This window comes from Hoplias malabaricus, chromosome 7 (genome assembly GCF_029633855.1).
Source record: "Hoplias malabaricus isolate fHopMal1 chromosome 7, fHopMal1.hap1, whole genome shotgun sequence".
NCBI lineage: Eukaryota > Metazoa > Chordata > Actinopteri > Characiformes > Erythrinidae > Hoplias > Hoplias malabaricus.
The window spans coordinates 18,325,996-18,349,051 of NC_089806.1; the positions used below are offsets into that span (position 1 = coordinate 18,325,996).

At 39.5% G+C, this 23,056-nt stretch overlaps 1 protein-coding gene across 3 annotated transcripts in view; it reads left to right on the top strand.

The window, feature by feature from the left end:
- Window positions 1–23,056, top strand: part of daam1b (dishevelled associated activator of morphogenesis 1b) — an 84,530-nt gene that overhangs the window by 54,402 nt on the left and 7,072 nt on the right. For 2 of the 3 annotated variants that reach the window (XM_066676028.1, XM_066676029.1), the window contains exons 4-22: window positions 3,263–3,334; window positions 4,191–4,285; window positions 6,437–6,770; window positions 6,861–6,971; window positions 7,113–7,216; window positions 7,468–7,534; window positions 7,634–7,751; window positions 7,886–8,024; window positions 8,221–8,279; window positions 8,432–8,619; window positions 8,763–9,074; window positions 9,629–9,736; window positions 10,658–10,687; window positions 10,921–11,018; window positions 15,591–15,675; window positions 15,962–16,068; window positions 18,329–18,417; window positions 18,592–18,760; window positions 18,842–18,949. In XM_066676028.1, the coding sequence (XP_066532125.1) occupies window positions 3,263–3,334; window positions 4,191–4,285; window positions 6,437–6,770; window positions 6,861–6,971; window positions 7,113–7,216; window positions 7,468–7,534; window positions 7,634–7,751; window positions 7,886–8,024; window positions 8,221–8,279; window positions 8,432–8,619; window positions 8,763–9,074; window positions 9,629–9,736; window positions 10,658–10,687; window positions 10,921–11,018; window positions 15,591–15,675; window positions 15,962–16,068; window positions 18,329–18,417; window positions 18,592–18,760; window positions 18,842–18,949 (2,393 nt within the window). The remainder of the gene's footprint in view (window positions 1–3,262; window positions 3,335–4,190; window positions 4,286–6,436; window positions 6,771–6,860; window positions 6,972–7,112; window positions 7,217–7,467; window positions 7,535–7,633; window positions 7,752–7,885; window positions 8,025–8,220; window positions 8,280–8,431; window positions 8,620–8,762; window positions 9,075–9,628; window positions 9,737–10,657; window positions 10,688–10,920; window positions 11,019–15,590; window positions 15,676–15,961; window positions 16,069–18,328; window positions 18,418–18,591; window positions 18,761–18,841; window positions 18,950–23,056) is intronic. The other variant, XM_066676030.1, reaches the window with a different exon arrangement.

Consider the following 23,056-nt stretch of genomic DNA (forward strand, 5'->3'; position numbering starts at 1 on the left):
CTATTCTGTTTCTCCTGATTTTGTTCCATTATATGGATATTAAGGAGTCGAAACTGGAGGATTTTAAAACATACTCAATGAAGTGATTTGTCTGGTATTAAACGTATGGGTAGGGCTCATGCAAAAGGTGTGTTCTAGCAAAAAAATAGCTGATTTAACTCAGATTTGAATTGTTGGATATAGAGAGTCTGAAACCACAAGTGAAAATACATTTTTGCATATTGCATTTCAAATTTTATTATTAGAAAAATTGTTTGAAATGTGGAATGTTAACGTATAGTTGATTTTAAATGAACTCAATTTTAGTTTTGGGTGTAATGAACATTGATTTAATGAAAGTGTGCCTTGAGCTACCATGGCCTACCAAAGCCTCTGATGACTAGACAAAATTTAAAACATGTACTATACTGGAAGAAATAAGGCTCAAACTATATGCTCAGTGTAGCAGCTTTGCTTAAATGTAAAGGTTTACACTGAATAGGGCTGCACAATAATTCAGTATCAATATAAATATTGCGATATCAAATGTTTCAATAACAATATGATTTTAAACACATTTTCAATTTTTCAGTTTACACTATTTACAGCATCTGTCACAGACTGACATTCATTTCAGGGCACTGTCATCAGTTTAAAACTTAGTTTTAAAATATTAATATTGGCAATTTCATATTGATATCCGAATGATATTGTACCAACCATATGTAAGAAATATATTGTCATATACGTTTTGGCGGTATTGTCCAGCCCTAGCCAACATCGTAATTTAAAATGTTGTGCTTTGGTATTAAATGTGTCTGTTTTTTAAATATGTTATTTATTTCCAGGCTGAAATTAAAGTTATATCAGGTTTTGTGTTGGTAATATCTGATTTGCTTCATATCAGGCACATGTATGGTTAGTTTACAATATATATTTCAATGTCTATATCTTTCTATTGTTGTCACTCACCCCTCAGTTTTGTTATGATGAAACCAGCAGCCTTGGCTTCTGTGCCATTTTATGCTCTCTCCAGAAATACAGGCTAAAGGTCAGGCTCTTAAACTGTCAGGGCTGCATGCACTTGTTTAGCCTAAGTTTCTTGGGCAGTGGGCCAAGGAATACAGTGGTTGAACAGCCTCAGGTTCACATAAGGAAAGAGAGTCTCAGCAGATTGCCAGGCCTGGTCGACCAAACAGTGAGGCGAAGGATTTGAGGTTTGTGTATTGTTACAGACACATCAGTAAACATGAGCATGTGCTGCGTGGATGTTTGTTGTAATCCATTAAGTTTCAGGTTGTTATTTTGACCATGTTTTTGCTCGTTCTGTGCCTCACTAGTGTTTACCTCAAACATTGTCTAATTCCCTCCACTTTTGTAGTTGTGGTTAATGTTTTGAAACTGAAATTCCAGTTGGACTGAAAATACACATTTGTTTATGGTTTATGGCCACTGGACAAGGCCATTTGCCAAGCTCTCTTGTCCACAATGGCTTTGCAATAGTTTTTTCTCTGATTTAGTGTGAATAGCAATCAATCCAAGCACCACTAGCCAACTTTCACTACCAACCCCCCAACCCCCACCCCCCTGCCCTCCAATCTGTTTTAGGTCTCTTAATTTAAACTTCAGTTCTTGCACACATAAACAGTCTTGTCTGGGAACAAGGCCCTCATGAGGATAAATGAGTAGTGAAGAGTCTAGTAATGAACTTCCGTGACCTTGTCAGCTAAAAGGACACATTAAATCATCCTTCATTAAGTTCCAAATGCATGTGTGGAGTGGACGGGTGCAAAAAAGGCTTGTGAATGCTCTGGGCCTTGCAAGCATATTTTCCTTAGTGTTATGCCCACTGGCTGGTTGGCAGTGCCCCACAGAGACACGACGAGGTGGGTGTGAAATGGCAGAGTCATGCCTGCAGTGTCCTCATAACCATTGCCAGGCAGGATTGTCCCCTCCAGCTTACTTGGTGACCGTGGCCGCAATTAAAACCTGACAAAGCTGTGACAGAGAGAGAGCTGGAGCCCTGTGCTTTGACAAAGGTTTTTAATTTTCTCCTTTTTTTTTGAAGCTGTGTTTCTTCGTTTGCCAGTCCCAGTACAGTTTCATTTTTTTGGTCCTGAAGTGTGTCATGCTATTTTCTTCTTTGTTCCAAGGCCTCCACTGCTATTAGGCTCTGCAGACTTGATATGAGATGCTGATTTTTGCTTGTCCAGATTAAGTTCTTTATGGAGTGGGTTTTGTGGACTGCTTTTCTGAACACCACAAACAATCTATGCCCAAAAGTGATCATGTATCCCTCATCCCTAATTAGTGAATTTAGCATCCTTTGCTGATTCAACTATGCCCACACAGCTTGTATAATGATAGTAATGCACTGCTTACACAATCTGCACAAAGCCCCCCAGGACTGGGGTGTGAAGCAGTGCAACTGGGACCCCAGGGTAGGAGTTGTTGCTTATCCTAATAATCAACTAATCCTCAAACTTTTACAGGCTAATGTAGTTTTAGAAATCTGTGCTGTTTCTGCCCAAGCTGGGAATCTAACTTTATTCTGCTTTGGGGTGTAACCCACAACGCTATATACCAAGCACTGTTGAAATCTGGGTCCTGCTCCACTTTAGCACTGCTCAGTTTTTGCGGCAAATATCCAATATGTGATGTATTGAGTCTGCCTTTTTGTGTGTGTGAGAAAGATAACATATGTGTGTTCGCATGGGAACATGCTCAAGACTTTTTTTCACAGAAATTCACCCTTTCTCTTCAAATACATCTTGTTGATAAATGATCATTGAAAAGAAAATGGTATGCATTTGCTGGGGAAACATGAAGAAGCCTAGAATATTTTTCAACCATCAAGCAAAATTGGAAGCATTTGAACAGACCATTGCCAGACCTTCCATCTGTACTTAGCAGCACCCCAGCGCACTTCGCCATCTGTATTAATCTCAACACTGGTCTGAGTCATTTTTCACTACAGATTCTTTAAAAAAAAATCCTATTCCCACTGTTCTTTCTAAATTACACCATGTCGTTTCTAATAACCTCCACAAGCCAGTACTTTCCTACCCAGCTGATTTGTGCTGTTACTGTCCATGCCTGTGTCCTTCTAGTCATAAACCTATGATTTGTGCTTTTCTTGACATGCTGACAGACCATTTTCCCCATAGATACACTTGTTGATGAAGTGTGGCTCAAACAGGGATTTGGAGTTTTCTACATTGATATTATTTTTTTTATATATTATTCCAATGAAGCCCCTGACAACTCTTCTGCTTTTCTGTAGGAACAAGAAGAGAATAAAGGTGCTACCAGCTGGCCGGAGTACTACATCGACCAGCTCAACTCAATGGCGGCTGTAAGTGTGTTTAGTTTTTATGACATCAGAATTAAAACCTACATTATTTTCAGTGGTTTTCACACTCTTCCATATCCTGACACAAATGTAATCAAAATCAAAACAATAAAAAGACGTATATAATGAGAGTGTAGTCAGATAAAAAGAAATAATGATGTGCTGTCACTGAAGCCCTGAAAATATCTACTAACTTCTTTCTAAATTTTGTCTTTCCGTTTTTATCTCATAATACTTTACCTAATTGAAAGCTATCTCTCCATTCAGAAGTACAGTAAATCTCCTCAGAGACTGTCTGCACTTTGGGAAAATTTAAAATGGAGATTTGAGGCCACAGTGATGGGAAAAAAACAGCAGTGAATTAGCTGATAAGGATCTTGTTCCTTGCCAGTCATAATGTATTGGTCTCTAAAGCAGGGGCTTTGTTTTGAGTTATAGTATCACTGTACAGTGTGGCTTGGCAGCTAAAGCAGGGCTTTTGGAAAAGGCCAGAGATGGTAAAGTGATACCAGAGTGATATCTAAACCGGGGGAAAACCTCCAACTGGCCGGTCTTAGGCCTGGACGAACCTGCCCTACTGCACTTGCACATAAACCACAAACCCTCAATAGAAGTGGAAAACCTAGCATAGTGTATAATCTTTCCAATGGCCTCTTACACTGGCCTTTTGATTAGCTTGTAGTATTCCTTCTCACATCAAGCAACAGAAAATACTGTAATCTATTAGAATCCATTAGTGTGTAGTAGTGTGCGCTGAAAATACTAAACATCATTCTTTAATCCTATTTGATTGCACAGGCTAAACACATTTGTTATACAGTGCTCCCAGTCCAATAACACATTCCCTTTTCTTTAACAGAGGAAGACTCTTCTGGCCCTGGAGAAGGAGGAAGAAGAGGAACGCAATAAGACCATAGAAAGCCTCAAAACTGCACTGCGAACACAACCTATGAGGTTTGTGCATTTTACCACAGAGAACAAAAGCAACTGCTGTTTGCTACAATAAATATACAAATGTAATGGCCTGGTCGCACTACAGGTCGCTTGGTGTCCCTGCCTCAGAACTCCAGGGCCCTGGGGCTGTGGGTTCAATCCCACAGCCTTGTGAGGGTTTGTGTGCTCTCCCTGTATCTGCGTGGGTTTCCTCCAGGTGCCCTGTTTTTCTGAGTCGAAACTGTGTGAACTTTCTGTGCATGTGTATGTGGGTGATGCCTTGTGATGCACTGGTGCTCCATCAGGGGTGCGTCCCTGCCTTGCACCTAGTGATTCTGGGAAGGCCTTAGACCCACCGTCTAAGGGGTCTAAGGATGAAGTGGTTTCAGAAAATGAATGAACGATAATTTTGATTATAATTTTATTATTGTTGTTTTATTTTAAACCATCAGATAATTTCTCCCTCATCATTTATTTAATGTCAAACTTTCACAAATTTCATTAATTTAATAATAATCCCATTGTAAATTCCATTTTTTCTTTACACTGTCATCAAAGGTTTTTGATCAGTTTATTTTAGAAGTTCTGGGCAGCTAGCAAGATAAGCATTATTCAGAAATATAACCCAATAATACCCAATGTACCTAAAAAAGGGGAAGACACTTATGCCTGTAGGGTGCAGAAGTAGTGAGAGAAGAGGTAGGTCTTTGAATTTAACTCCTTACAAATTTCAAATGTTAAACTAAGATCACCTCAGCTTTATCTTGAGTGTTATAACTAAGTTCTGGCTCTCTTCTCAATGTTACTGGGTGAAATAAGGAAAAAAAACACATTAGCCAGTTTGCATTGTTACTGACTTTCAAGCCTTTGGATCCAACAAGCTGGGATTTTAGACATTAAGGGTTAATTAAGTATCAGTTATGCCTAGAGTAATCCGTATGATGATGGAAAGGTATATTTTAAAGTTCCTCACTCAATCAATCAGTGCTTTCACTGAGGTCCTTGACCTTTGTTTGGCATGCACATATGACCATACGGTCAAGCTACTGACTGCAGCTGCTTCAAGTTCCCCAGTAAACATTTAGCCGTTGATTCAACGTTGAAATAACGTAATGACTGCCGTCTAATCAACGTTCTCTTAAGGTTGAAAATGAAAGTTGAAAAGACGTCCAAACACAGACATTGAAAAGACGACTATTAGACGTATTTTGGACGTCCATTGACGTTATTAATTGGTCCCGAAATAAATTACTTGTGTAAAACACATTTTTGACGTCTACTGACGTTATCGATTGGTCACCAGTTAACTAACTTATTAAGATGGATTTTGGACGTCCATTGACGTTTAAAATATGTCCTTGACGGACAGATCCCCTTTAGACCTACTTTGAACATCCAGGGATGTTCCTTGTTTAATGGGTCACTTCCATTAGAGTTCAGCTGATGTAAAATGTTAAGTTTTCCATCTATCGAGTAGCACACATGACTACTTCATTTTCTCTTTTAACCACACCCTACCGTTTAGTCTCCTCTTTGGGGGCTGTTTGTCATTAAGCCTGTGACGAAAAAGCAGTCATGCACGCGTTTGATGCTCAGTTACTGCCCTGATCTTTTGACCCTGGTCTTAAGGCAACTCCATTAACTCCTGCCAGACTTGAATCTACTCCACTATGCCTTGCTTCTAATGGTGTTTGTCTGTGCTATAGGTTATTTGTCTTCTCATTAAGGGGTTAAATGTTGTGTCAAGAATGTTGGAATCATAATATTCAGTAAACTCTGACCGGATATTGTGGGGAAACATTATCCCATGTAGACATTAGGAGTCCTTTTTGGATTCAGTTTTATCACCTTCACGTTGTGTTAAAAATGTTTGACCAGTTGAAATGTTCATTAATTAGTTCATTAATTACTTTCAATTAAATCACAATTCAAAAATAATTTGTATTATATTTCTAGTTTGTATTCAAAATTATATACCATATTCAGTGCATTTTTTAATGAATACATTAGCATACACAATAACTTAGCTATGGTGAGATTTGATAGTTAATAAATAATTTAATCATTTCCTAAAACAATGTAAAACATTTGTGTCTTACGTTTTATAAATGGTCTTTCACTGCTCTGTGATATAAATGTTGAGCAGATTTGCTGTTATCTCCTGTGTTGCAGGTTTGTCACTCGCTTCATTGACCTAGATGGTCTGACCTGTATCCTGAACTTCCTGAAGAGCATGGACTACGAGACAACCGAGTCTCAGATCCACACGTCCCTCATTGGCTGTATTAAAGCGCTAATGAACAACTCTCAGGGCCGTGCTCATGTCCTCTCCCACCCTGAGAGCATAAACATCATTGCCCAGAGCCTGGCCACAGAGAATATTAAAACAAAGGTAGCTGTGCTAGAAATCATGGGAGCTGTGTGCCTGGTTCCTGGAGGCCATAAGAAGGTTCTAGAGGCTATGCTGCACTACCAGAAATTTGCTTGTGAACGAACGCGATTTCAGGTTGGCCACTCAAGTTTGATAGTTTGCCTTTTCAAGTAGTTTAGTCATCATGAACCCATCCTTACTTTACTGTCATACTTCCCTGTGTAGATGCTTCTAAATGATCTTGATCGGAGTACGGGTCGGTACAGGGATGAGGTCAGTCTAAAGACCGCCATCATGTCCTTCATTAATGCTGTTCTGAGCCAGGGGGCTGGAGAGGTGAGTTCTCTAAAGCACAGCTGGTTCCTTTTTTGGTTTAGCCTCCATGAGGTCTTCAAATAACTACCTCAATACGTCATTCTTTCATTCTTCAACATATATTGTGAAGACTTTGACTCTGTTGTTCTTTTCCCTTAACAGACCAGTCTTGAGTTCAGGGTACATTTGAGATACGAGTTCCTCATGTTGGGGATTCAGCCCATCATCGATAAACTCAGGTCACATGAGAATTCTACGTTAGACCGGTAAGATTCATAAGTAAGCTTTAAACTACATATTTCTTTTCTGTCACTTATTTATGTTTTGTTTAATGTTATTCCAGCACTTCTTAAAACTGTCCTCCATCCAGATGATCCATATTTTGCCCTGTTCATCCTGTGTGATTGAATTAGGACTTTTGAGGGAGCCTGAGGACCAGTTTGAGGATCACTGGGTTGTGCTAATAATTGCAGTTCACTTGTTTTTTGCTCTCATGCATTGTATCTTATATTTTCAGGCACTTGGATTATTTTGAAATGCTGAGAAATGATGATGAACTTACTGTATCGAGACGCTTTGAAAGCGTAAGTGGAAAAAAAAATAGATGAGGAAGTTATGGTCTGTTTGATTGTGAAGTTTATATGTTGCTCTTTTATTAATATTACTGTGTTCCTATTTTTCAGGTGCATATAGACACAAAAAGTGCTTCCCAGATGTTTGACCTTATACGCAAGAAGATGACCCACACTGACGCGTACCCTCACTTTATATCAGTTCTGCACCACTGCTTGCTTATGCCTCGTGAGTTTCTTTTTCTTGCTAGCTATGAATATGTTAAACTAATATTGTGAATATCAGTAATGTGTTTAGTTTTAATTGATCACATACCATTCATTAAAAGCACAAACAAAAGTGAAGATGCTGTTTGGTTGCAGATAAGAGGAGTGGGAATACGGTGCAGTACTGGTTGCTTCTTGACCGCATTGTCCAACAGATGGTCCTCCAGAATGACAAGGGTCATGATCCTGACGTAACCCCCTTGGAAAACTTTAATGTCAAGAATGTGGTTCGAATGTGAGTTTCAGAGAAGTGGTGTTTGTTCTTTCACTCTTTACATTTATTGACTGCAATTTTTATGTTGAGTATTCACACATTTCTTGTGCAGATACAAGAATATTTTTATATATTTTGTATGGAAATAGTGGACTGAAGAATATTTTAACTTTGGCAAATGTGTGCTCACATTAGTCCTGAACTGTTCCCTTTCCAGGCTTGTCAATGAAAATGAGGTTAAACTGTGGAAGGAACAGGCAGAGAAAATGCGTAAAGGTCAGTAACATTAGTGGTGCTAATGAACCAGTTTTCTGAACTACTTGATTTTCTTTGTATAACCTTTTATTTTGACAAGATTAAAAACATTTCTGCCTAATAGTGAGTAATCAAGGTATTTCATTGTTGAACTCGATCCTTGTCTGTGTCAGACCACCATGAGCTTCAACAGAAGATGGAGAAGAAAGAGAGAGAGTGTGACGCGAAGACCCAGGAGAAGGAGGAAATGATGCAGACACTTAACAAGATGAAGGAGAAGCTTGAGAAGGAGACAGGAGAACATAGATTGGTCAAGCAACAAGTGTCCGAACTTACAGTCCGCCTGCATGAACTCAGCATTGTAAACACATTCATGAAATATTAGTTTGTTTTTATTTTTACACCCAATTTACTACTTTCCTTGGAATAACAGTCATAAAGCTTTAATGGGTTCATGTATCATCTAATTTGGATTATTATATTATTTTATTTTATTGTTTACAGAGACAGATAGCCAGTGTACCTGGTGGTCCACCCCTTGTAACTGGGCCCCCAGGTGGTCCACTCTCTCCTCCCCCTCCTCCCCCTCCACCTGGGGGCATGATGCCTCCTCCTCCACCTCCTCCACCTTGTGGTGCTATGATGCCTCCACCTCCACCTCCTCCACCTGGTGGCCCACCTCCGCTTCCTGGACGTCCACTTCTAGGAGGACCACCTCCTCCCCCTGGAGCCCCCATAGGCCCAGCCCTCAAGAAGAAGAATATTCCCCAGCCTTCCAATCCACTAAAATCCTTCAACTGGTCCAAGCTATCTGAGGTGAGTCTTCCTGGGATTATAGGATGGTAAACCTGGATGCTCTTTACATGGATTAGTGTTATATTTAAACTTGGGCATAACTGATTAATCTGATAAAACTGACCAGTATTAAAGTATATCCATTAATGTATGGTCAAAGGGATCTGCACTCAGTCTCACTGAAGTGGGCTTAAAAACTGTGCCACATGTTTTACATGGTATGTCGTGGTTACTGTTGTGATTTATCAATCTGTCCGAGGTTAGCTATAAATTTGCTTGTTGTTTTAGTGATGTTGACAAAAATATATTGTTTTTAACATTAATTTCTCTAGCTTTAAAGCCACTGGCTTGAACACTGGTTCCTTAAAATCTGTACCAGTGACAATATTTTGATCGGTTCCAATTTACCTTATACCACAATAACATTCTCTGTTATTAGAAAAGAAGTTTGGATTAGCGTATAACATAAAGCAGCTATTGATTACAGAAGCGTAAGTTTGAGCAAAACACTGTCAGCTTTCAGTTGCTTTAAAAGCACTGTGATCACTTGTGTAACCGGGTTCTTTTTCCCGTAGAACAAGTTGGAGGGCACAGTGTGGGCCGAGGTGGATGACAGTAAAGTTTTCAAGATCTTGGACCTGTCGGATATTGAGAAGACCTTCTCAGCGTACCAGAGACAACAGGTCACTAAAAACAATCTCTCTTGCCCCTCCTGTCATTCATTCAAGACAAACCGACAACATATTTGCATTCACACATGAGATTTATATGATTTTGAAGCTTGAGCTGTATTTTCCTGTGGGGAGCCCTCTACGGAGAGTTGCGCAGCATGGATTTTTAATGGTCATGATACGATTATAATGCATAGTAGTCATGATGTCATTAAACAAAACAGATGGGTTCTTAATTGAAAACATACACTGGTGTCTTACAGTGTGTTTAAATTAATTTCAGTATAATTGTCATGTGAACTGTCCTGAATATATTTAGCAAACAATGAGAATCCCTCTGCTTTGTTACGGCACTAAAATTTGACATGCATTTGGTTTATTATCATATTCACCATGCTAATAATGTTGTGCATTAGTTATATTAACTGTCTAATAATTTATTTAGTACTTACACTAGCATGCTTAATGATAAGTAAAATATGTGCTAAGATGATCTTCTCCTCAAGCCATTTGGACAATTGTTTTCTAATGATGGTACCCATTCATCTGTTTGTATTTGTTTGCTATAATGGATGAGGAAATAATTGCATTTTAATGCTAATGTTATGAATGAATACTCCAAGCTGTCAGGTCACAGCAGATGGTGAAACACTTCCATTCTCTAAAAACTGTACTATGGACTCAGGTTGCTTGTGTTTCTTAGTCAATATTTGAGTTTTTATATCTCGACAAGCATGAATCTGCCATTGCTGACAGTGGCAAACCCAACCATGCATCCTTGCCTTCATGCAATTTCATTATTACCATCACTATCATTCTTACCATGCATTACAATCATCCTGTGCACTAGCTTGTTGTTTTGGCTGAATTCACCAAACAGCGCTCTCTCTCTAACATGTGCCGCATCTCCCTTGCTTCTTGCCTGCATTTTAGGACTTCTTTATGGTCAATAACAGCAAACAGGTAAGAGTTACTGCAGAGAACTAAACTATTATTTTTGTTTGCTGCATTTTTAAAGTGTTTCTTGCTCAGTAGTGACTTTGTAGCTTATATCACCAATTAATGTCCATTTTACATCCTTTAATATTCAGTAATATACTCATTGTTCACAGAGCATAAGAGTGATTGTGAAAACACTGAGAGAGGAAATAAAATATGCAGGTGAATAACCTACATCTTCACATTCCTAACCACAGAAAGAGGCAGAGGACGATACTCTGAGCTCGAAGAAAGTCAAAGAGTTGTCTGTCATCGATGGCAGAAGGGCTCAGAACTGCAACATCCTGCTCTCCCGGTGAGTGATGCCTTTAACCTTGGCTGCAATTTGTCTCTGTCTGCGGAACCTTCTGGCTTCCAGACGTGTAGTCATATCCTGGACATACAGCTCTGAATTCATGATTTGGTAGTGTCCTCTTGTGTGTTTCCACTAAACACTTTCTGCTGTTTCTGCTGTGTTATTTCCTCCAAGGGAAATGCTCTCTGTTGCCAGTTCCTTCATTAGTATGAGGTGATTTCCTTGAATTCTTTGTAGCACTGTGTACCATGGGTCAGGCAAATTAATCAGCATCTTACCTCATCATCAGAAAATTCCTTATTTATGTTTTCATCTTGTTCAAACTGAGAAACAACTTGGTTTTCTTGGTTTCTGCCAAGAATGACATTTGAGCAGTTGATGAAGGATAATGTTGGCTGGTGTTGTTCTTTTGCCCTCCCAGAGTGCCGTCTTTCTTTGGTCTTCCTCGCCTATTGTAAACACTAAGGCTGTCTTGCTTAATTGCAAATCTGAATATTGAATGTATTTTAAAGGTTTTCTCTGAACATTTCACAGTTCATTTAGGAGGACACACAGATCTCATTTCATATTATTGGACAGGTTCTTGTGGACGAGTCTTTCAGTCAACATTTAAACAGCTGTTATAACACTGTTGTTAAAGGTTTCACATTTTGTTTCAAATTTCTTTTGGATTACATACATGCCGTCGAGAGTTACAGTAAGATTACAGTGTGTCTAATAAGACTAAAGACTCCCATAGTTTATATTTTTCTTTTCATAATTTCTATAGAAATTAAGGGTGATTAAATTAATTTGTTTCTGTAAAAGTATAGACCCTTCAGTCCCTTTGCTTGTATTTCAGATCATGTATTTATTATTGAAAGTTTTAATATCCTCCACTTGTTTACGGGCTTACACGGGTGCAGTTGAACTGTGAGAGTGAGTTTAAATCACATGCTATTGTCATCCAAGTGAAGTTGAATATTTTAATAGAGTATCCATACAGGGCATTTCATTCTTTGCCAAGCAATTGGGCTACTACTAAAAACTGTAAATCCTATACAAGTGTATACAAGTGCACTTGACTGGGATTGCTTTCCACATTTATACCCAATTATGATCATTAGTGTATCTTGGAACAGCACTCTTATAGATTTAATATGTCACATCTTTTTTTCCCACTGCATTTCTTCAGACAGGGACTTCTGTTTGTCACAGAGGAGCTGATTGTGGTGTGAGAAACGAAACCCGTGAAACTGTAACAGTTGGTCATGACTTGCGAGCCAGACTGGCCTCAGATTTACAAAGTCTCACTAATTGAATGTGGTTTGGCTTCGTCTGCAAGCAGGAGATTTATTCTCAAGAGTGTCTTTAAATCTTTGACTCAAACAACATGAAACAAACCAAAATGGCACATAGCGTTTCCACCGATCCATTTTTATGGGATGATTAAGTGGGCTGAAAATAGGATTCCACATCAAGGATGAGTTTAAGAGACATGGGGGAAATGGGTCATGGATGGTCAGTGATTGGTCATCTGGCCAAAGTTGTAGTAAGACGAATTAAGACATTTGCTTGTGTGTGTGTGGCACAGTTAAATATCACACCATATATTACCAAAAGTATCACTGATGAAGAGGGATGTGTGGTGTGTGGCAGTGGTTTGTCTGTAGGCAGCGAGACTTTAGTGAATGTGGAGCTTGATGAGAAATCTCCATACATGGAACTGGCCACATTTTGACAGACCATTTACTTAGCTAGCCGTCTAATTAACTCACACTCTGTTGACTTTCAGGGATTGGTTTCTAGCCTCAGCTAACATTAATATGTTTTATATCCATAAAAATAAAATTATTGCTCTGAAAATCTCTCACTTCACTACAGTATGTAGCATACATGGGAGAAAGGGAGGGTAATATCATATGTTACTGTTTTATTCACAGCCTGTTTTGAATATTGTCAGCATAGCCATAGGCCCACAGCACTGGAAAAATGCATTTATTATTAAAGTTTAGTAGAAGCTTAAAACCTACATAGCTGTCTAGGGTTTCATTCAAACATAATGTAGAGATAGCAGTGGTCCAGTACCAAGATGTTAGAAGAAAATGCTGGACTAGGGGAGAATGACTTTGATCCTGTACTTTAATAAATCTAAATCTTAAATAGAAAGCATTCATATTGTGGGGTGTCTGTGGTATAGAAGCGCGTTTGAGTACTTTGATCACGGTGGTCTATATCTACATGCTCTGCTTACGTTAAGTGCTTCGATAAAAATGGATTTACTTTTAAAGGGAGAATGTTTTTAAATAAAGAAATCTGAGACTCATAAAGTAGTATTCAAGATTTCACTAAAGCTCTAATGAGGAAAGAAAAATGGTATGATGTCATCTCTGTTTCCAGGTGTTCTTATTTATATTTCCATTAGTCAATAATGCCATGAGAAGTTTGCATTTGGTTTCCTTATGAAAAACATCCACACATTCAGTGGATGTGTTTCTCAAGAAAAACGATCTGGTGGCTTCTTTGTGCTCTGCAAATCATGGTGTGTGGTCTGCTGCTATTTGCTCTCAACTAACAGCCCATAATGAGTCTCTAAAGCCATAAATAGGGGTGGGGGCAATCCACTGCATAATTTAGTGCTGCATGGATAGAATACTGCATAATCTTTATATTTGCTACATGTAGTTCCTGTAGTATTGTTTTATAATATGTTAAAATCTTATTTGGTGAGTATGAATTAATTTCACCCAAATTATTTACTTGTGTAGAACTACATGAATATGATGTTTTTGAACTGATTTGTCAAGATACTAACAGCTAGTGTTTCCCATGTCATTAAATACACTCTGAAAAATAAAGGTGCCACAAGGGTGTTTTTTGAGAGATGCCAATTTTGGTTATATTTGGTTTCATAAAGAACCATCAAGGTTGAAATGTATCCAAAATTGGGAGACGACTAACTACATTACCAAAAGTGCTACAAACTTAAACAGCTTGAGTTACAAATGAGTTTCTGTGGTAATTCAAACAATGAATATAAACTTAAACTTCACCCACATACTTCCCCCTTAAACACACAGTTCCACCTTAAAAGACGCAGAACTTCTGTTTGTAAACAACCAGAGAGAACTGCATTTCCCCACAATCGTAGACATTCCCTTTAGGTATTGTAGTCCTAATCATATTCATGGAACTATACCAATGTCATGATATCGCTCCGAAATCTCCAGTACATTTCTATTTAGTAAGTGAAATTCAAAGTCAGTAAGTGCACTTCAGGTTTGAAGTGCTGTCTGGCATAAGCATGTAGTGAAAGTGCTCTGGCCGTGTTCACGTCCTGTCTGTGGTTCTCAGCCTTCCTCTCGCTCTGTGTATCTGGCAGAGGAACTGAGGGAGCTCTCCAGTGCAGATCTCAGGCCTGTTAAACACCTGTTCAGCTTGGCACTCTCCCACGCCTGGCTAACCCTCTAACAGCAGCTGGACTACAAGCCATGTGTACTTCAGGAAACCTGGACATGCTGACTTTGCTTTGATGGTTTGATTCCCTCAGTCAGGGAGCTGCCAGCACTATTTTACTTAGAACATGTAGCTATCACTCATTGCTTTTTAAAATGAAATGCACTTAAATCTCATCAAAGGTAGTTCATATATGAATAGTTCATAGATATGAATATTAAGGAAAGGTATGCCCTTATAATTAGTATAGTGCTAGATCAATGACTAACCACACTACTGCTAATGTTTTTAGCTATGCATCATTTATATGATTCAAAGTCAAAAACAAAACAAACAAATCTTTCTGAGAGTACTAGCAGCTAACGTAGCAAACAAGTAGTGTTAGCACAATATTGTAGATGTATAGCAGGCTTGGGATCAGTTCCATGCCAAGGTAAGAGTCACAGGGCATAACTCATAACTATTTGCCTGTAACATATTTAAATTTTACACCTTTTTGTATAGAGATGTTCACAGTTTTAAAACAATTTAAAACAATTTAAATAAAGGAACCTACTAGAACTGGCTGTGCTAGCTTGCCATTTTACAATCAAACAAGAAAACTTTGGACACTTGGACACGTCTTTAATGTTCAGCCTCATTTGGGAGAATAGAAAATTATCAGTTTGATTTTTCAACTATATCTTCAGTTATTATAAATGTATATGTTAGCTTATCTCATTGTCTTTGAGTTGACTGACTAATCTATGTGAGAGATTCACAATGTAAGACCAATATTTCAAGGCCCGAACCACAATGTTGTTTATAAAAGAAACTCCTTTGAGGGCAACTTTGCATGTTTGCTGCTGTCTTTAGCATCAAACCTGAACTTTTTGTTAAAGATAGACACACCCAATAAAATGCATGCACTAGCCTACTTTACTGTATGCCCACAGACCTGTTGGTTTTGGCCTAGAGCAGAGCAGGATTTCCTGTGGGTTTGAGTGGTCTAGAGAAATTGGGTTATGTGGTTTGCTGTTAGCGTTATAGCATTTGTTCAAATTTGTGTCTAAAACATGTATACTTACGTTTAATTTCCTCCAGTTATCAGTGATTTATTCTTCTTAATCTGGTTTCTGTTTCCTGTTGTTTACACAGGTTAAAGCTGTCCAATGAGGAAATGAAAAGGGCTATCCTGACCATGGATGAACAGGAAGATCTGCCTAAGGATATGCTTGAGCAGGTTAGTGGCCCCCAAAAAAACTTGTTTGGTTTTCAGCTCTGTAGACTTCTTATATCATGCTTAGGAAATATTGATTCATAATGTCTGTTAACACAAATGCCTCAGAGTATTACATATGTTTGTAATCATTTATAGGCATGTCTAGCGCTGACAAATCAAGAATAAAGATGTTCTTTTTCTAGTGGCATGCACATTCAGGGAGCAGTAAATAATACAGGCAGAGTGTATTGTTTGTGGCTGTGATTGTGGTGGATTTTGCTCATTTTGGAATCCTCCTGGGCTGCAGATGCTGAAATTTGTGCCTGAGAAGAGTGACGTGGATCTGCTGGAGGAGCACAAACATGAACTGGACCGCATGGCCAAGGCAGACCGCTTCCTTTATGAGATGAGCAGGTATTTATTACAAAAGCTCAAGGTTTCAAGCACTGATTTCAAGGGGCACCACATATGGCATTTTTCCACTGCATGGACCCTACTTGACGGTGATGTCGCAAAACTCCATCTCTAAGGGGAAGCACGGCTTTAAAAACCACAACAACTGTGGCGCTAACATTAGGTGCCTCTAGAGAGTAGTGAGAGCTGTACGTGCAACAAGTAAATCTCTGCTGATCTGTGAGAACTGGAGTGCAGAGCTGTGTTCAGTCCAAATAAACAAAAACGTGAATAAACAACGCCTAACATTTCCACCACCATTGTTGTGTTTTCAATTCTTGTTGGAGACAGGGTTTTGTGATGTCAATGGCTACATTTTGTGGGGGAGCTGTGGCAGTGGAAAAGCGACCAGGGAAAAGCCAGTCGAGCCTAGCAGATGCCATGCAGTGGAAAAGCACCAATAAAACCGTACAGTCCATGCTCAAACTTACTGGCTGTAATATGTGATTAATCAAGTTATCTTCCTTTATTACCAAGAGTGATTACTGCAAATTGTAATATTTATAATTACATTCCAACTGCAATTTACTGTTTAAATCTTTCATGGAAATGTCTAGTTACTTTATGTGTAAGTTACTCTCTAAAAATCAAACAACTCTGTACCTAGTGGAAAGACTTCATATAAAAACCCTGTGGTAAGTTACATACATGAATCGGAACAGATAACCATAATATGACTACAATATTAAAACAGCCTGAAGTATTCATGAACTTGCCAGTCTTTGTTCATTCATTCATTATCTGTAACCGCTTATCCAGTTCAGGATCATGGGGGGTCCAGAGCCTACCTGGAATCATTGGGAATACACCCTGGAGGGGCAACACAGACACACACACACACATTCACTCACACACTCACACCTACGGACACTTCTGAGTCACCCATCCACCTACCAACGTGTGTTTTTGGACTGTGGGAGGAAACCGGAGCACCCAGAGGAAACCCACGCGGACACTGGGAGAACACACCAACTCCTCACAGGCAGTCACACGGAGCGGGAATCGAACCCACAACCTCCAGGTCCCTGGAGCTGTGCGACTGCGACACTACCTGCTGCACCACCGTGCCGCCCTCTTTGTTCATCCATGTTTTCAAATGGTTCAGAGTATGGGGATGCTCACTGAAATCAGGATTGCCCTTTTCTCAATGTGTGAAGTCCACGTTCTGATTCCTCTCTGATTCAGACACTGCACAACTTATTTTACCTTGGCGCTGAATTAGTGTCATGCTGTTCAGCCCACACTAGCACAGAGCGTGAGCCACTACAAGTGGAGGATCTTGTCCATGTGGGCCACCCACAACTTTACACTGACTTTTATTTAACCAGGAGTCTCACATGCTGTCCTCACACATGCTGCTTTCATCTGTGAATTCTAGATCTGTGACACGCTGATTTTTCTCTCACTAAGAAGACCATTTTGCATCAATATTTGCTGTAACTAAATAAGCGTGGTCTGAGTTCATGTAACTTGCCTCTTGTGTTCTGGCTGGGGAAATCAAACCCAAACAGAGCTTGGGCAGGTGAATGGGAAAAAGGCTGGAGCTATTTAAAAAAAATGAACAAGCTATTAAAGAGGACTTTGTTTGTTTTCTTTATTTCTTGGCTTGCTATGAAGAGTTTAGGAGGGACTTCTGTCCAAAAAAAGCTAAAAGAAATAGTCCTCAACCTAATAATACTTTTTTACTCTGATCTCTGTTTTCACATCATCAAATAGAAGATTACTATGGGAAGAAACTGTAGATTTCAAATTAATTACAATTAAAACCAATGGGAAACTTCTTTATTAAATCCCTGACAATTAGTGCTGTCAAAATTAACATGTTAACACACGCAGGAATTGAATTTGTTCATTTAGGTAATGCTAATATGTTCATTTTATGTAACGCCAAATTTGACCAAATCTGGCCACATCCTCCTCCTCTTAGTAATGTTCATTAAAATGTACATCTAAAATATAGTGTAGCACTGAATGTCACACTGGAGCGTTATGTTCACCTTCTCGAGGTCATGCTGTTTACTTTTCTTTATACTTTAATAATCAGTCTTTTCATCCTGTCATTCAAAGCACAAGCTATATCTTTCTACTGTGGCCTTCATCCATCATCACAGCAGGCCAATGCCGTTGTATGACCCATTTGAACTCTTACTATGTGAGATATGGAAATTTGTGCACTTTTAATATTAAGTTCTCTCTCTTTCTCTCTCACACACCCCAACAGAATAAACCACTATCAGCAGAGGTTGCAGTCTCTTTACTTCAAGAAGAAATTTGCAGAGAGGATTGCAGAGATAAAACCCAAAGTTGAAGGTGTGTGTTTGTGTGTTGTCATGTTTTTCAATGGACATCTACACACCTGTGATGTTTTGCAGCAGTTTGAAAAGAAGAATGGCTTGCTTGGAGGAAGAATTAGTTGTACTCTGAAAAAGCGAAGGTTATTTGCTAACACATTGTATTAATAATGCCTTGTTGTTTGTGCTCCAGCTTTAACGAAGGCCTCGAAAGAGGTGCTGCAGAGCCGGAATCTGAAGCAGCTCCTGGAGGTGGTGCTGGCCTTTGGCAACTATATGAATAAGGGCCAGAGAGGCAATGCATTTGGCTTTAAAATCTCCTCACTTAACAAGATTGCTGATACCAAATCCAGCATCGACAAGTAAGACACATTTAAGTCACAAAGTCTCGCTTTAAAGAACACTGCCATGTTTTTAATGGTTGTTCCCTCTATGCATTGCAGGAACATCACTCTCCTACACTACTTGATCACCATCCTGGAACAGAAGTATCCCAAAGTCATGCAGTTCACAGAAGACCTGCAGAACGTGCCGGAGGCAGCTAAAGTCAAGTAAGTCTTCAGAAGGCAGACTGATATAAATTTATAAGTCCTTCAGGCCTACTTAGGTTAAATATATTTTGGAAATGGTTTTCTGTGGTCTCCCTACCTTCCATCGCTGGGCTCAAATTTACCCATTGGGTCTTAAGTGCCAGGCCACTCACTTATGCAGAGTAAAACTAATTTATGCCACAAGGAAATGGGGCCCTGGCCTCAGCTTGGAGAGGTGCTGAAATGTGCAAGAGTTCTCCAGATTTGCTGAGAACTTTGCAGCACAACAGTGATGGAGAGTCATGGCTACAATTGCAGACAGATCAGGAATAGTTTGTCTAGTCAACTACACCTTGGCCTGCACAGGGTGGGATTTGCTTGGGTTTCAAAGGATTATGACTAAATCCTTGCTGTTGGATCCAAATACAGTCAAAACTTGGACTGTAGCCAGAAACAAATGAAAAATTCCATTCTAGCAGTCAGTCTTAACTCTTTTTGACTTTATGCTTCAGAGTAACCATGCTCTGCTAGTCTTCACCATAAATATAAATATATAGGTTTTACTTGGTTTTAAACACAGAGTGGGGTATAAAACCTGGGAAAGGCTTGACTTATATTAAATGACCATCTCTGCTTAAAAAAAGTTTTAACCTATGGTGATAGCCACAATGGCTTTGCATTTGGTGCATGCATCTCTGGACTAAGCTTGTGCATCTCATCTTAAACCAACGTTGCTATATTTTAATTTGTCTTGACAAATAATTCGAGCCATTCATATAAAAATTGGGTTGCCTCTGTTACTACTGAGGAGGACACCAACACAAGTGTACAGGAGGGTGAATATGATGTTAACCAGAGGAATGGTGGACAGCAGGGAGGGCTTAAACAAGGGGTGAAAGAAAAAGGAATTGGGCAGAGAATAAAAGTAAAATAGCCAGCTGCAGTAGATAAAGTAGGGTGGAAGTGTATAAATGATGATGTCAAAGGTATATTGGCTGGTTTGAAGGGATCATCAGAGAAGAAATTGAATAGTTTAGGTAAAGTTATTTAAGAATATTGAATGTCAAGGTTTGGAAGGTTGCAGAAATTGCAAAGGAGACGAGACATAGTGGAGTCAATGCAGCAAGCAGAAATAGATAAACTAATACAGGAGTTAAGGGCTCTTAGAAAGCAATGGAGGTGTGTAGGGAAAGAGGAAAGAGAGGGCATTAAGGTACTACAGAAAGAGCTTAAGGGAAGGATGGCAGTGTAGAGAAGAGCAGAGAACTTGAGGTAAAAGAAGGAACATGCTAGAGCATCATTATTTAGGAATCCTTTTAATTTTGAGAAGACCTTATTTGGTAAGGAGAAATCTGGGAGTTTAAAAGTTGGAAAGAGGGAATTAAAGGTGCATTTCAATGATGTGTACACTGACAAGGATAAAGCAAAGGAGCTAGAGTTGCCACAAGATATTCCACCACTAGGTGAAATAGAGCGGCAAATGGAGCTTAGCCCACCAAAATGGAGTGAGGTTCAAGATGTTGTGCATCATGCAAAGGCAGGTTCTGCTCCAGGACATAGGGGTGCCGTATCGGGTGTCTTGTCTATGTCTTGTCTCCTATGCACCTGAGGGCTTGAAGTTTTTGTGGAGGTTGATGCTCATAGTTGGGAAGAAAGGGATCATTCCAAAAAAGTGGAAAAGAACAGGCGGTATCCTTATCACTAAGGAGCAAGATGCTGTGGGTATAGAACAGTTTCGGCCCATAAATCTTCTTAATGTGGAGGGTAAGATTTTCTTTAGTGTGATAGTGCTTTTTTACAGAGGAATTTGTTACATCATTGCAGCAGTTAGAAATGGATATACTGGCTCGATGTACGATTTCACCATTAGCATTTACGGTGGCGATGGAGGTAGTAATCGGGGCCTCTAGTGGGTCGTAGGCGGGGAGAGGTTGCATGGTGGTACTTGGCTTCCCCCATGTGCAAGAAACTTTTTGGATGGAAGGATAAAAGATTCCTACAATACTGAAGAGACCAGTGAAGAATTTACGTAGATGGTATAGAGCAGCACTAAATGATACCAACCAAGTAATGGGAATAAAGGCTGAATTGGTGAAGGCTATTAATAGCAATGATAGATCATGTCTGCCAGGGAAGCTGAAATTGTGGTGTCTGCAGTTTAGATTACTGCCTCATATTAGATGGCCATTTACAGTTTATGACATTAGAGAGGATGGAAGAGGTTGTGAACAAGGCTATAAAGAAGTGCCTAAGGGTGCCACAGTGTTTAAGTAGTGTGGCATGGTATGGGAGGGATACTGGAGCTACCTCTCGAGTTTAGTTGAGGAATTTAAATGTGCAAACATGAGTCATGAGATGATTTTGTCAGGATCAAAGGATGCAGTGGTTAAAGCAGCAGCGTCAGTCACAAAAGCAAGAAGGAGCGTCACAGGCAAAACAAGGCCAATGGCTTCACTGGGAGAATCTAAAGAAGCGGAAAATCACTTGGCAAGAACTGTGGGCAATGGAGACAAGTCGTATTAAGTTTTTATTGAAGCAACTTATGATGTCCTTCCAACTCCACAAAATATTGGACAGCGGGTAGGTTAAGACCCTAGTTGTACATTATGTAAAGGGGTTGGCATGTTGAAGAATATTCTATCAGCTTGTAAGGGTAGTTTTTCGCAGGGGAGGTATACGTGGTTTTAGCATGTTTGTTGGACAGCAAACACTTGGAAGTAAATGCATTAATGAGTGGTTGTAGTAATAAAGTGATTTGGTTTGTGCGTGAGGGTGAACATATTCAAGAGTGTGCACAGGCTATAAATATTGATAGATGGGGCAAAGCACGAGATTGGAAAATGCTGGTGGATGTAGGTAAAAAACTGCAGGTCACAGAGTGTATTGCGTCAACTACACTGAGGCCAGATATGGTGCTATACTCTGAAAATAAATGGATAGTTTATTTAATAGAGTTAACAGTTCCATTTGAGGATGCAGTAGACAAAGCATTCGAAAGGAAGAAGCTGAAGTACGTTGACTTGGCGGATGAGGCGAGGGAACGTGGGTGGCAGGCATGTGTTAGATCGGTTGAGATAAGTGTTAGGGGGTTTGTAGCCAAGCCTGCCACATCCCTGCATGTGCAGTTTGGCATCAAGGGTCAGAAAATAAGGCAGCTGTTAAAGAGTTATCAGAAACAGCTGAAAAGTCTAGTCAGTGGTTGTGCATAAGGAGAACACAGACTACTTGGGGAAATGCACTGTAGAGGTGCTGTTGTGGTAGTTGGTGATGTAGCACATAAAGATCACATGGAACAGGTGGCCCTGAGCATGCATTAACGGTGCCAGTGGGGCTAAGTATAGCCTTAGTTACCAGGGAGGCCACAGTGGGTTTACGATTGTTGATGCTTAAGGTAGGTAAGGTAGGACTGTAAAGCTGAAAAGGGGGGGTGCCTACCTGATGACCCCTCTGAAGAGCTAGTGACACAGTGGGTGGTTTGAGTCAATGTGATGGGCTCAATGAGTAAATGTTGTTGTTAAGGGTAGCTGGTTGATGATCGGGTCATAAACGGCCACAGCAACCTTAGGGTGTAACTGTAGGATTGGAACAATAGAAATTGTGGCTGCCGGTAAGAAGAGAGTGTGTGTGCCCTATGTGAATGGATTGGCATAGGATAATTTACATCTTATCTTGTGTATGATTATAATATTTCTCTATACATGTTTAGAAAGACTTAAAGGTGGAAAGGTGAACTTCCCCTTTAAAGAATAAGTAAATATGTTTGGTTGTTCCAGGGTAATGCGCTTTAAGTAGAGCTGTTGTTTACAGCTTTTAGTGTGCTTATGGAGGTCCTTTACAATGTGTTTTTCATGAAAACTCATATCATAATGATAAAAATGATAAATCATGCAACTACACATTACAGTGTACATTTGAGAGAAAAAAATATAAAGGCTATTCCTTCAGATCAGTACCATAGTTGAGCCAGAATGGCTAATGTGATAATAAATGCTTCTTGAGTGAAGTGGTCACAAGACAGGGCCAGCGCTTGATCTCATTTGAGAGACTGATCACACTGCTTCTCTGTGTATCACTTTACTCCAGGCAGAATGGCCATTGTTCAAAGGGAATGATGACACTGTTCACAGT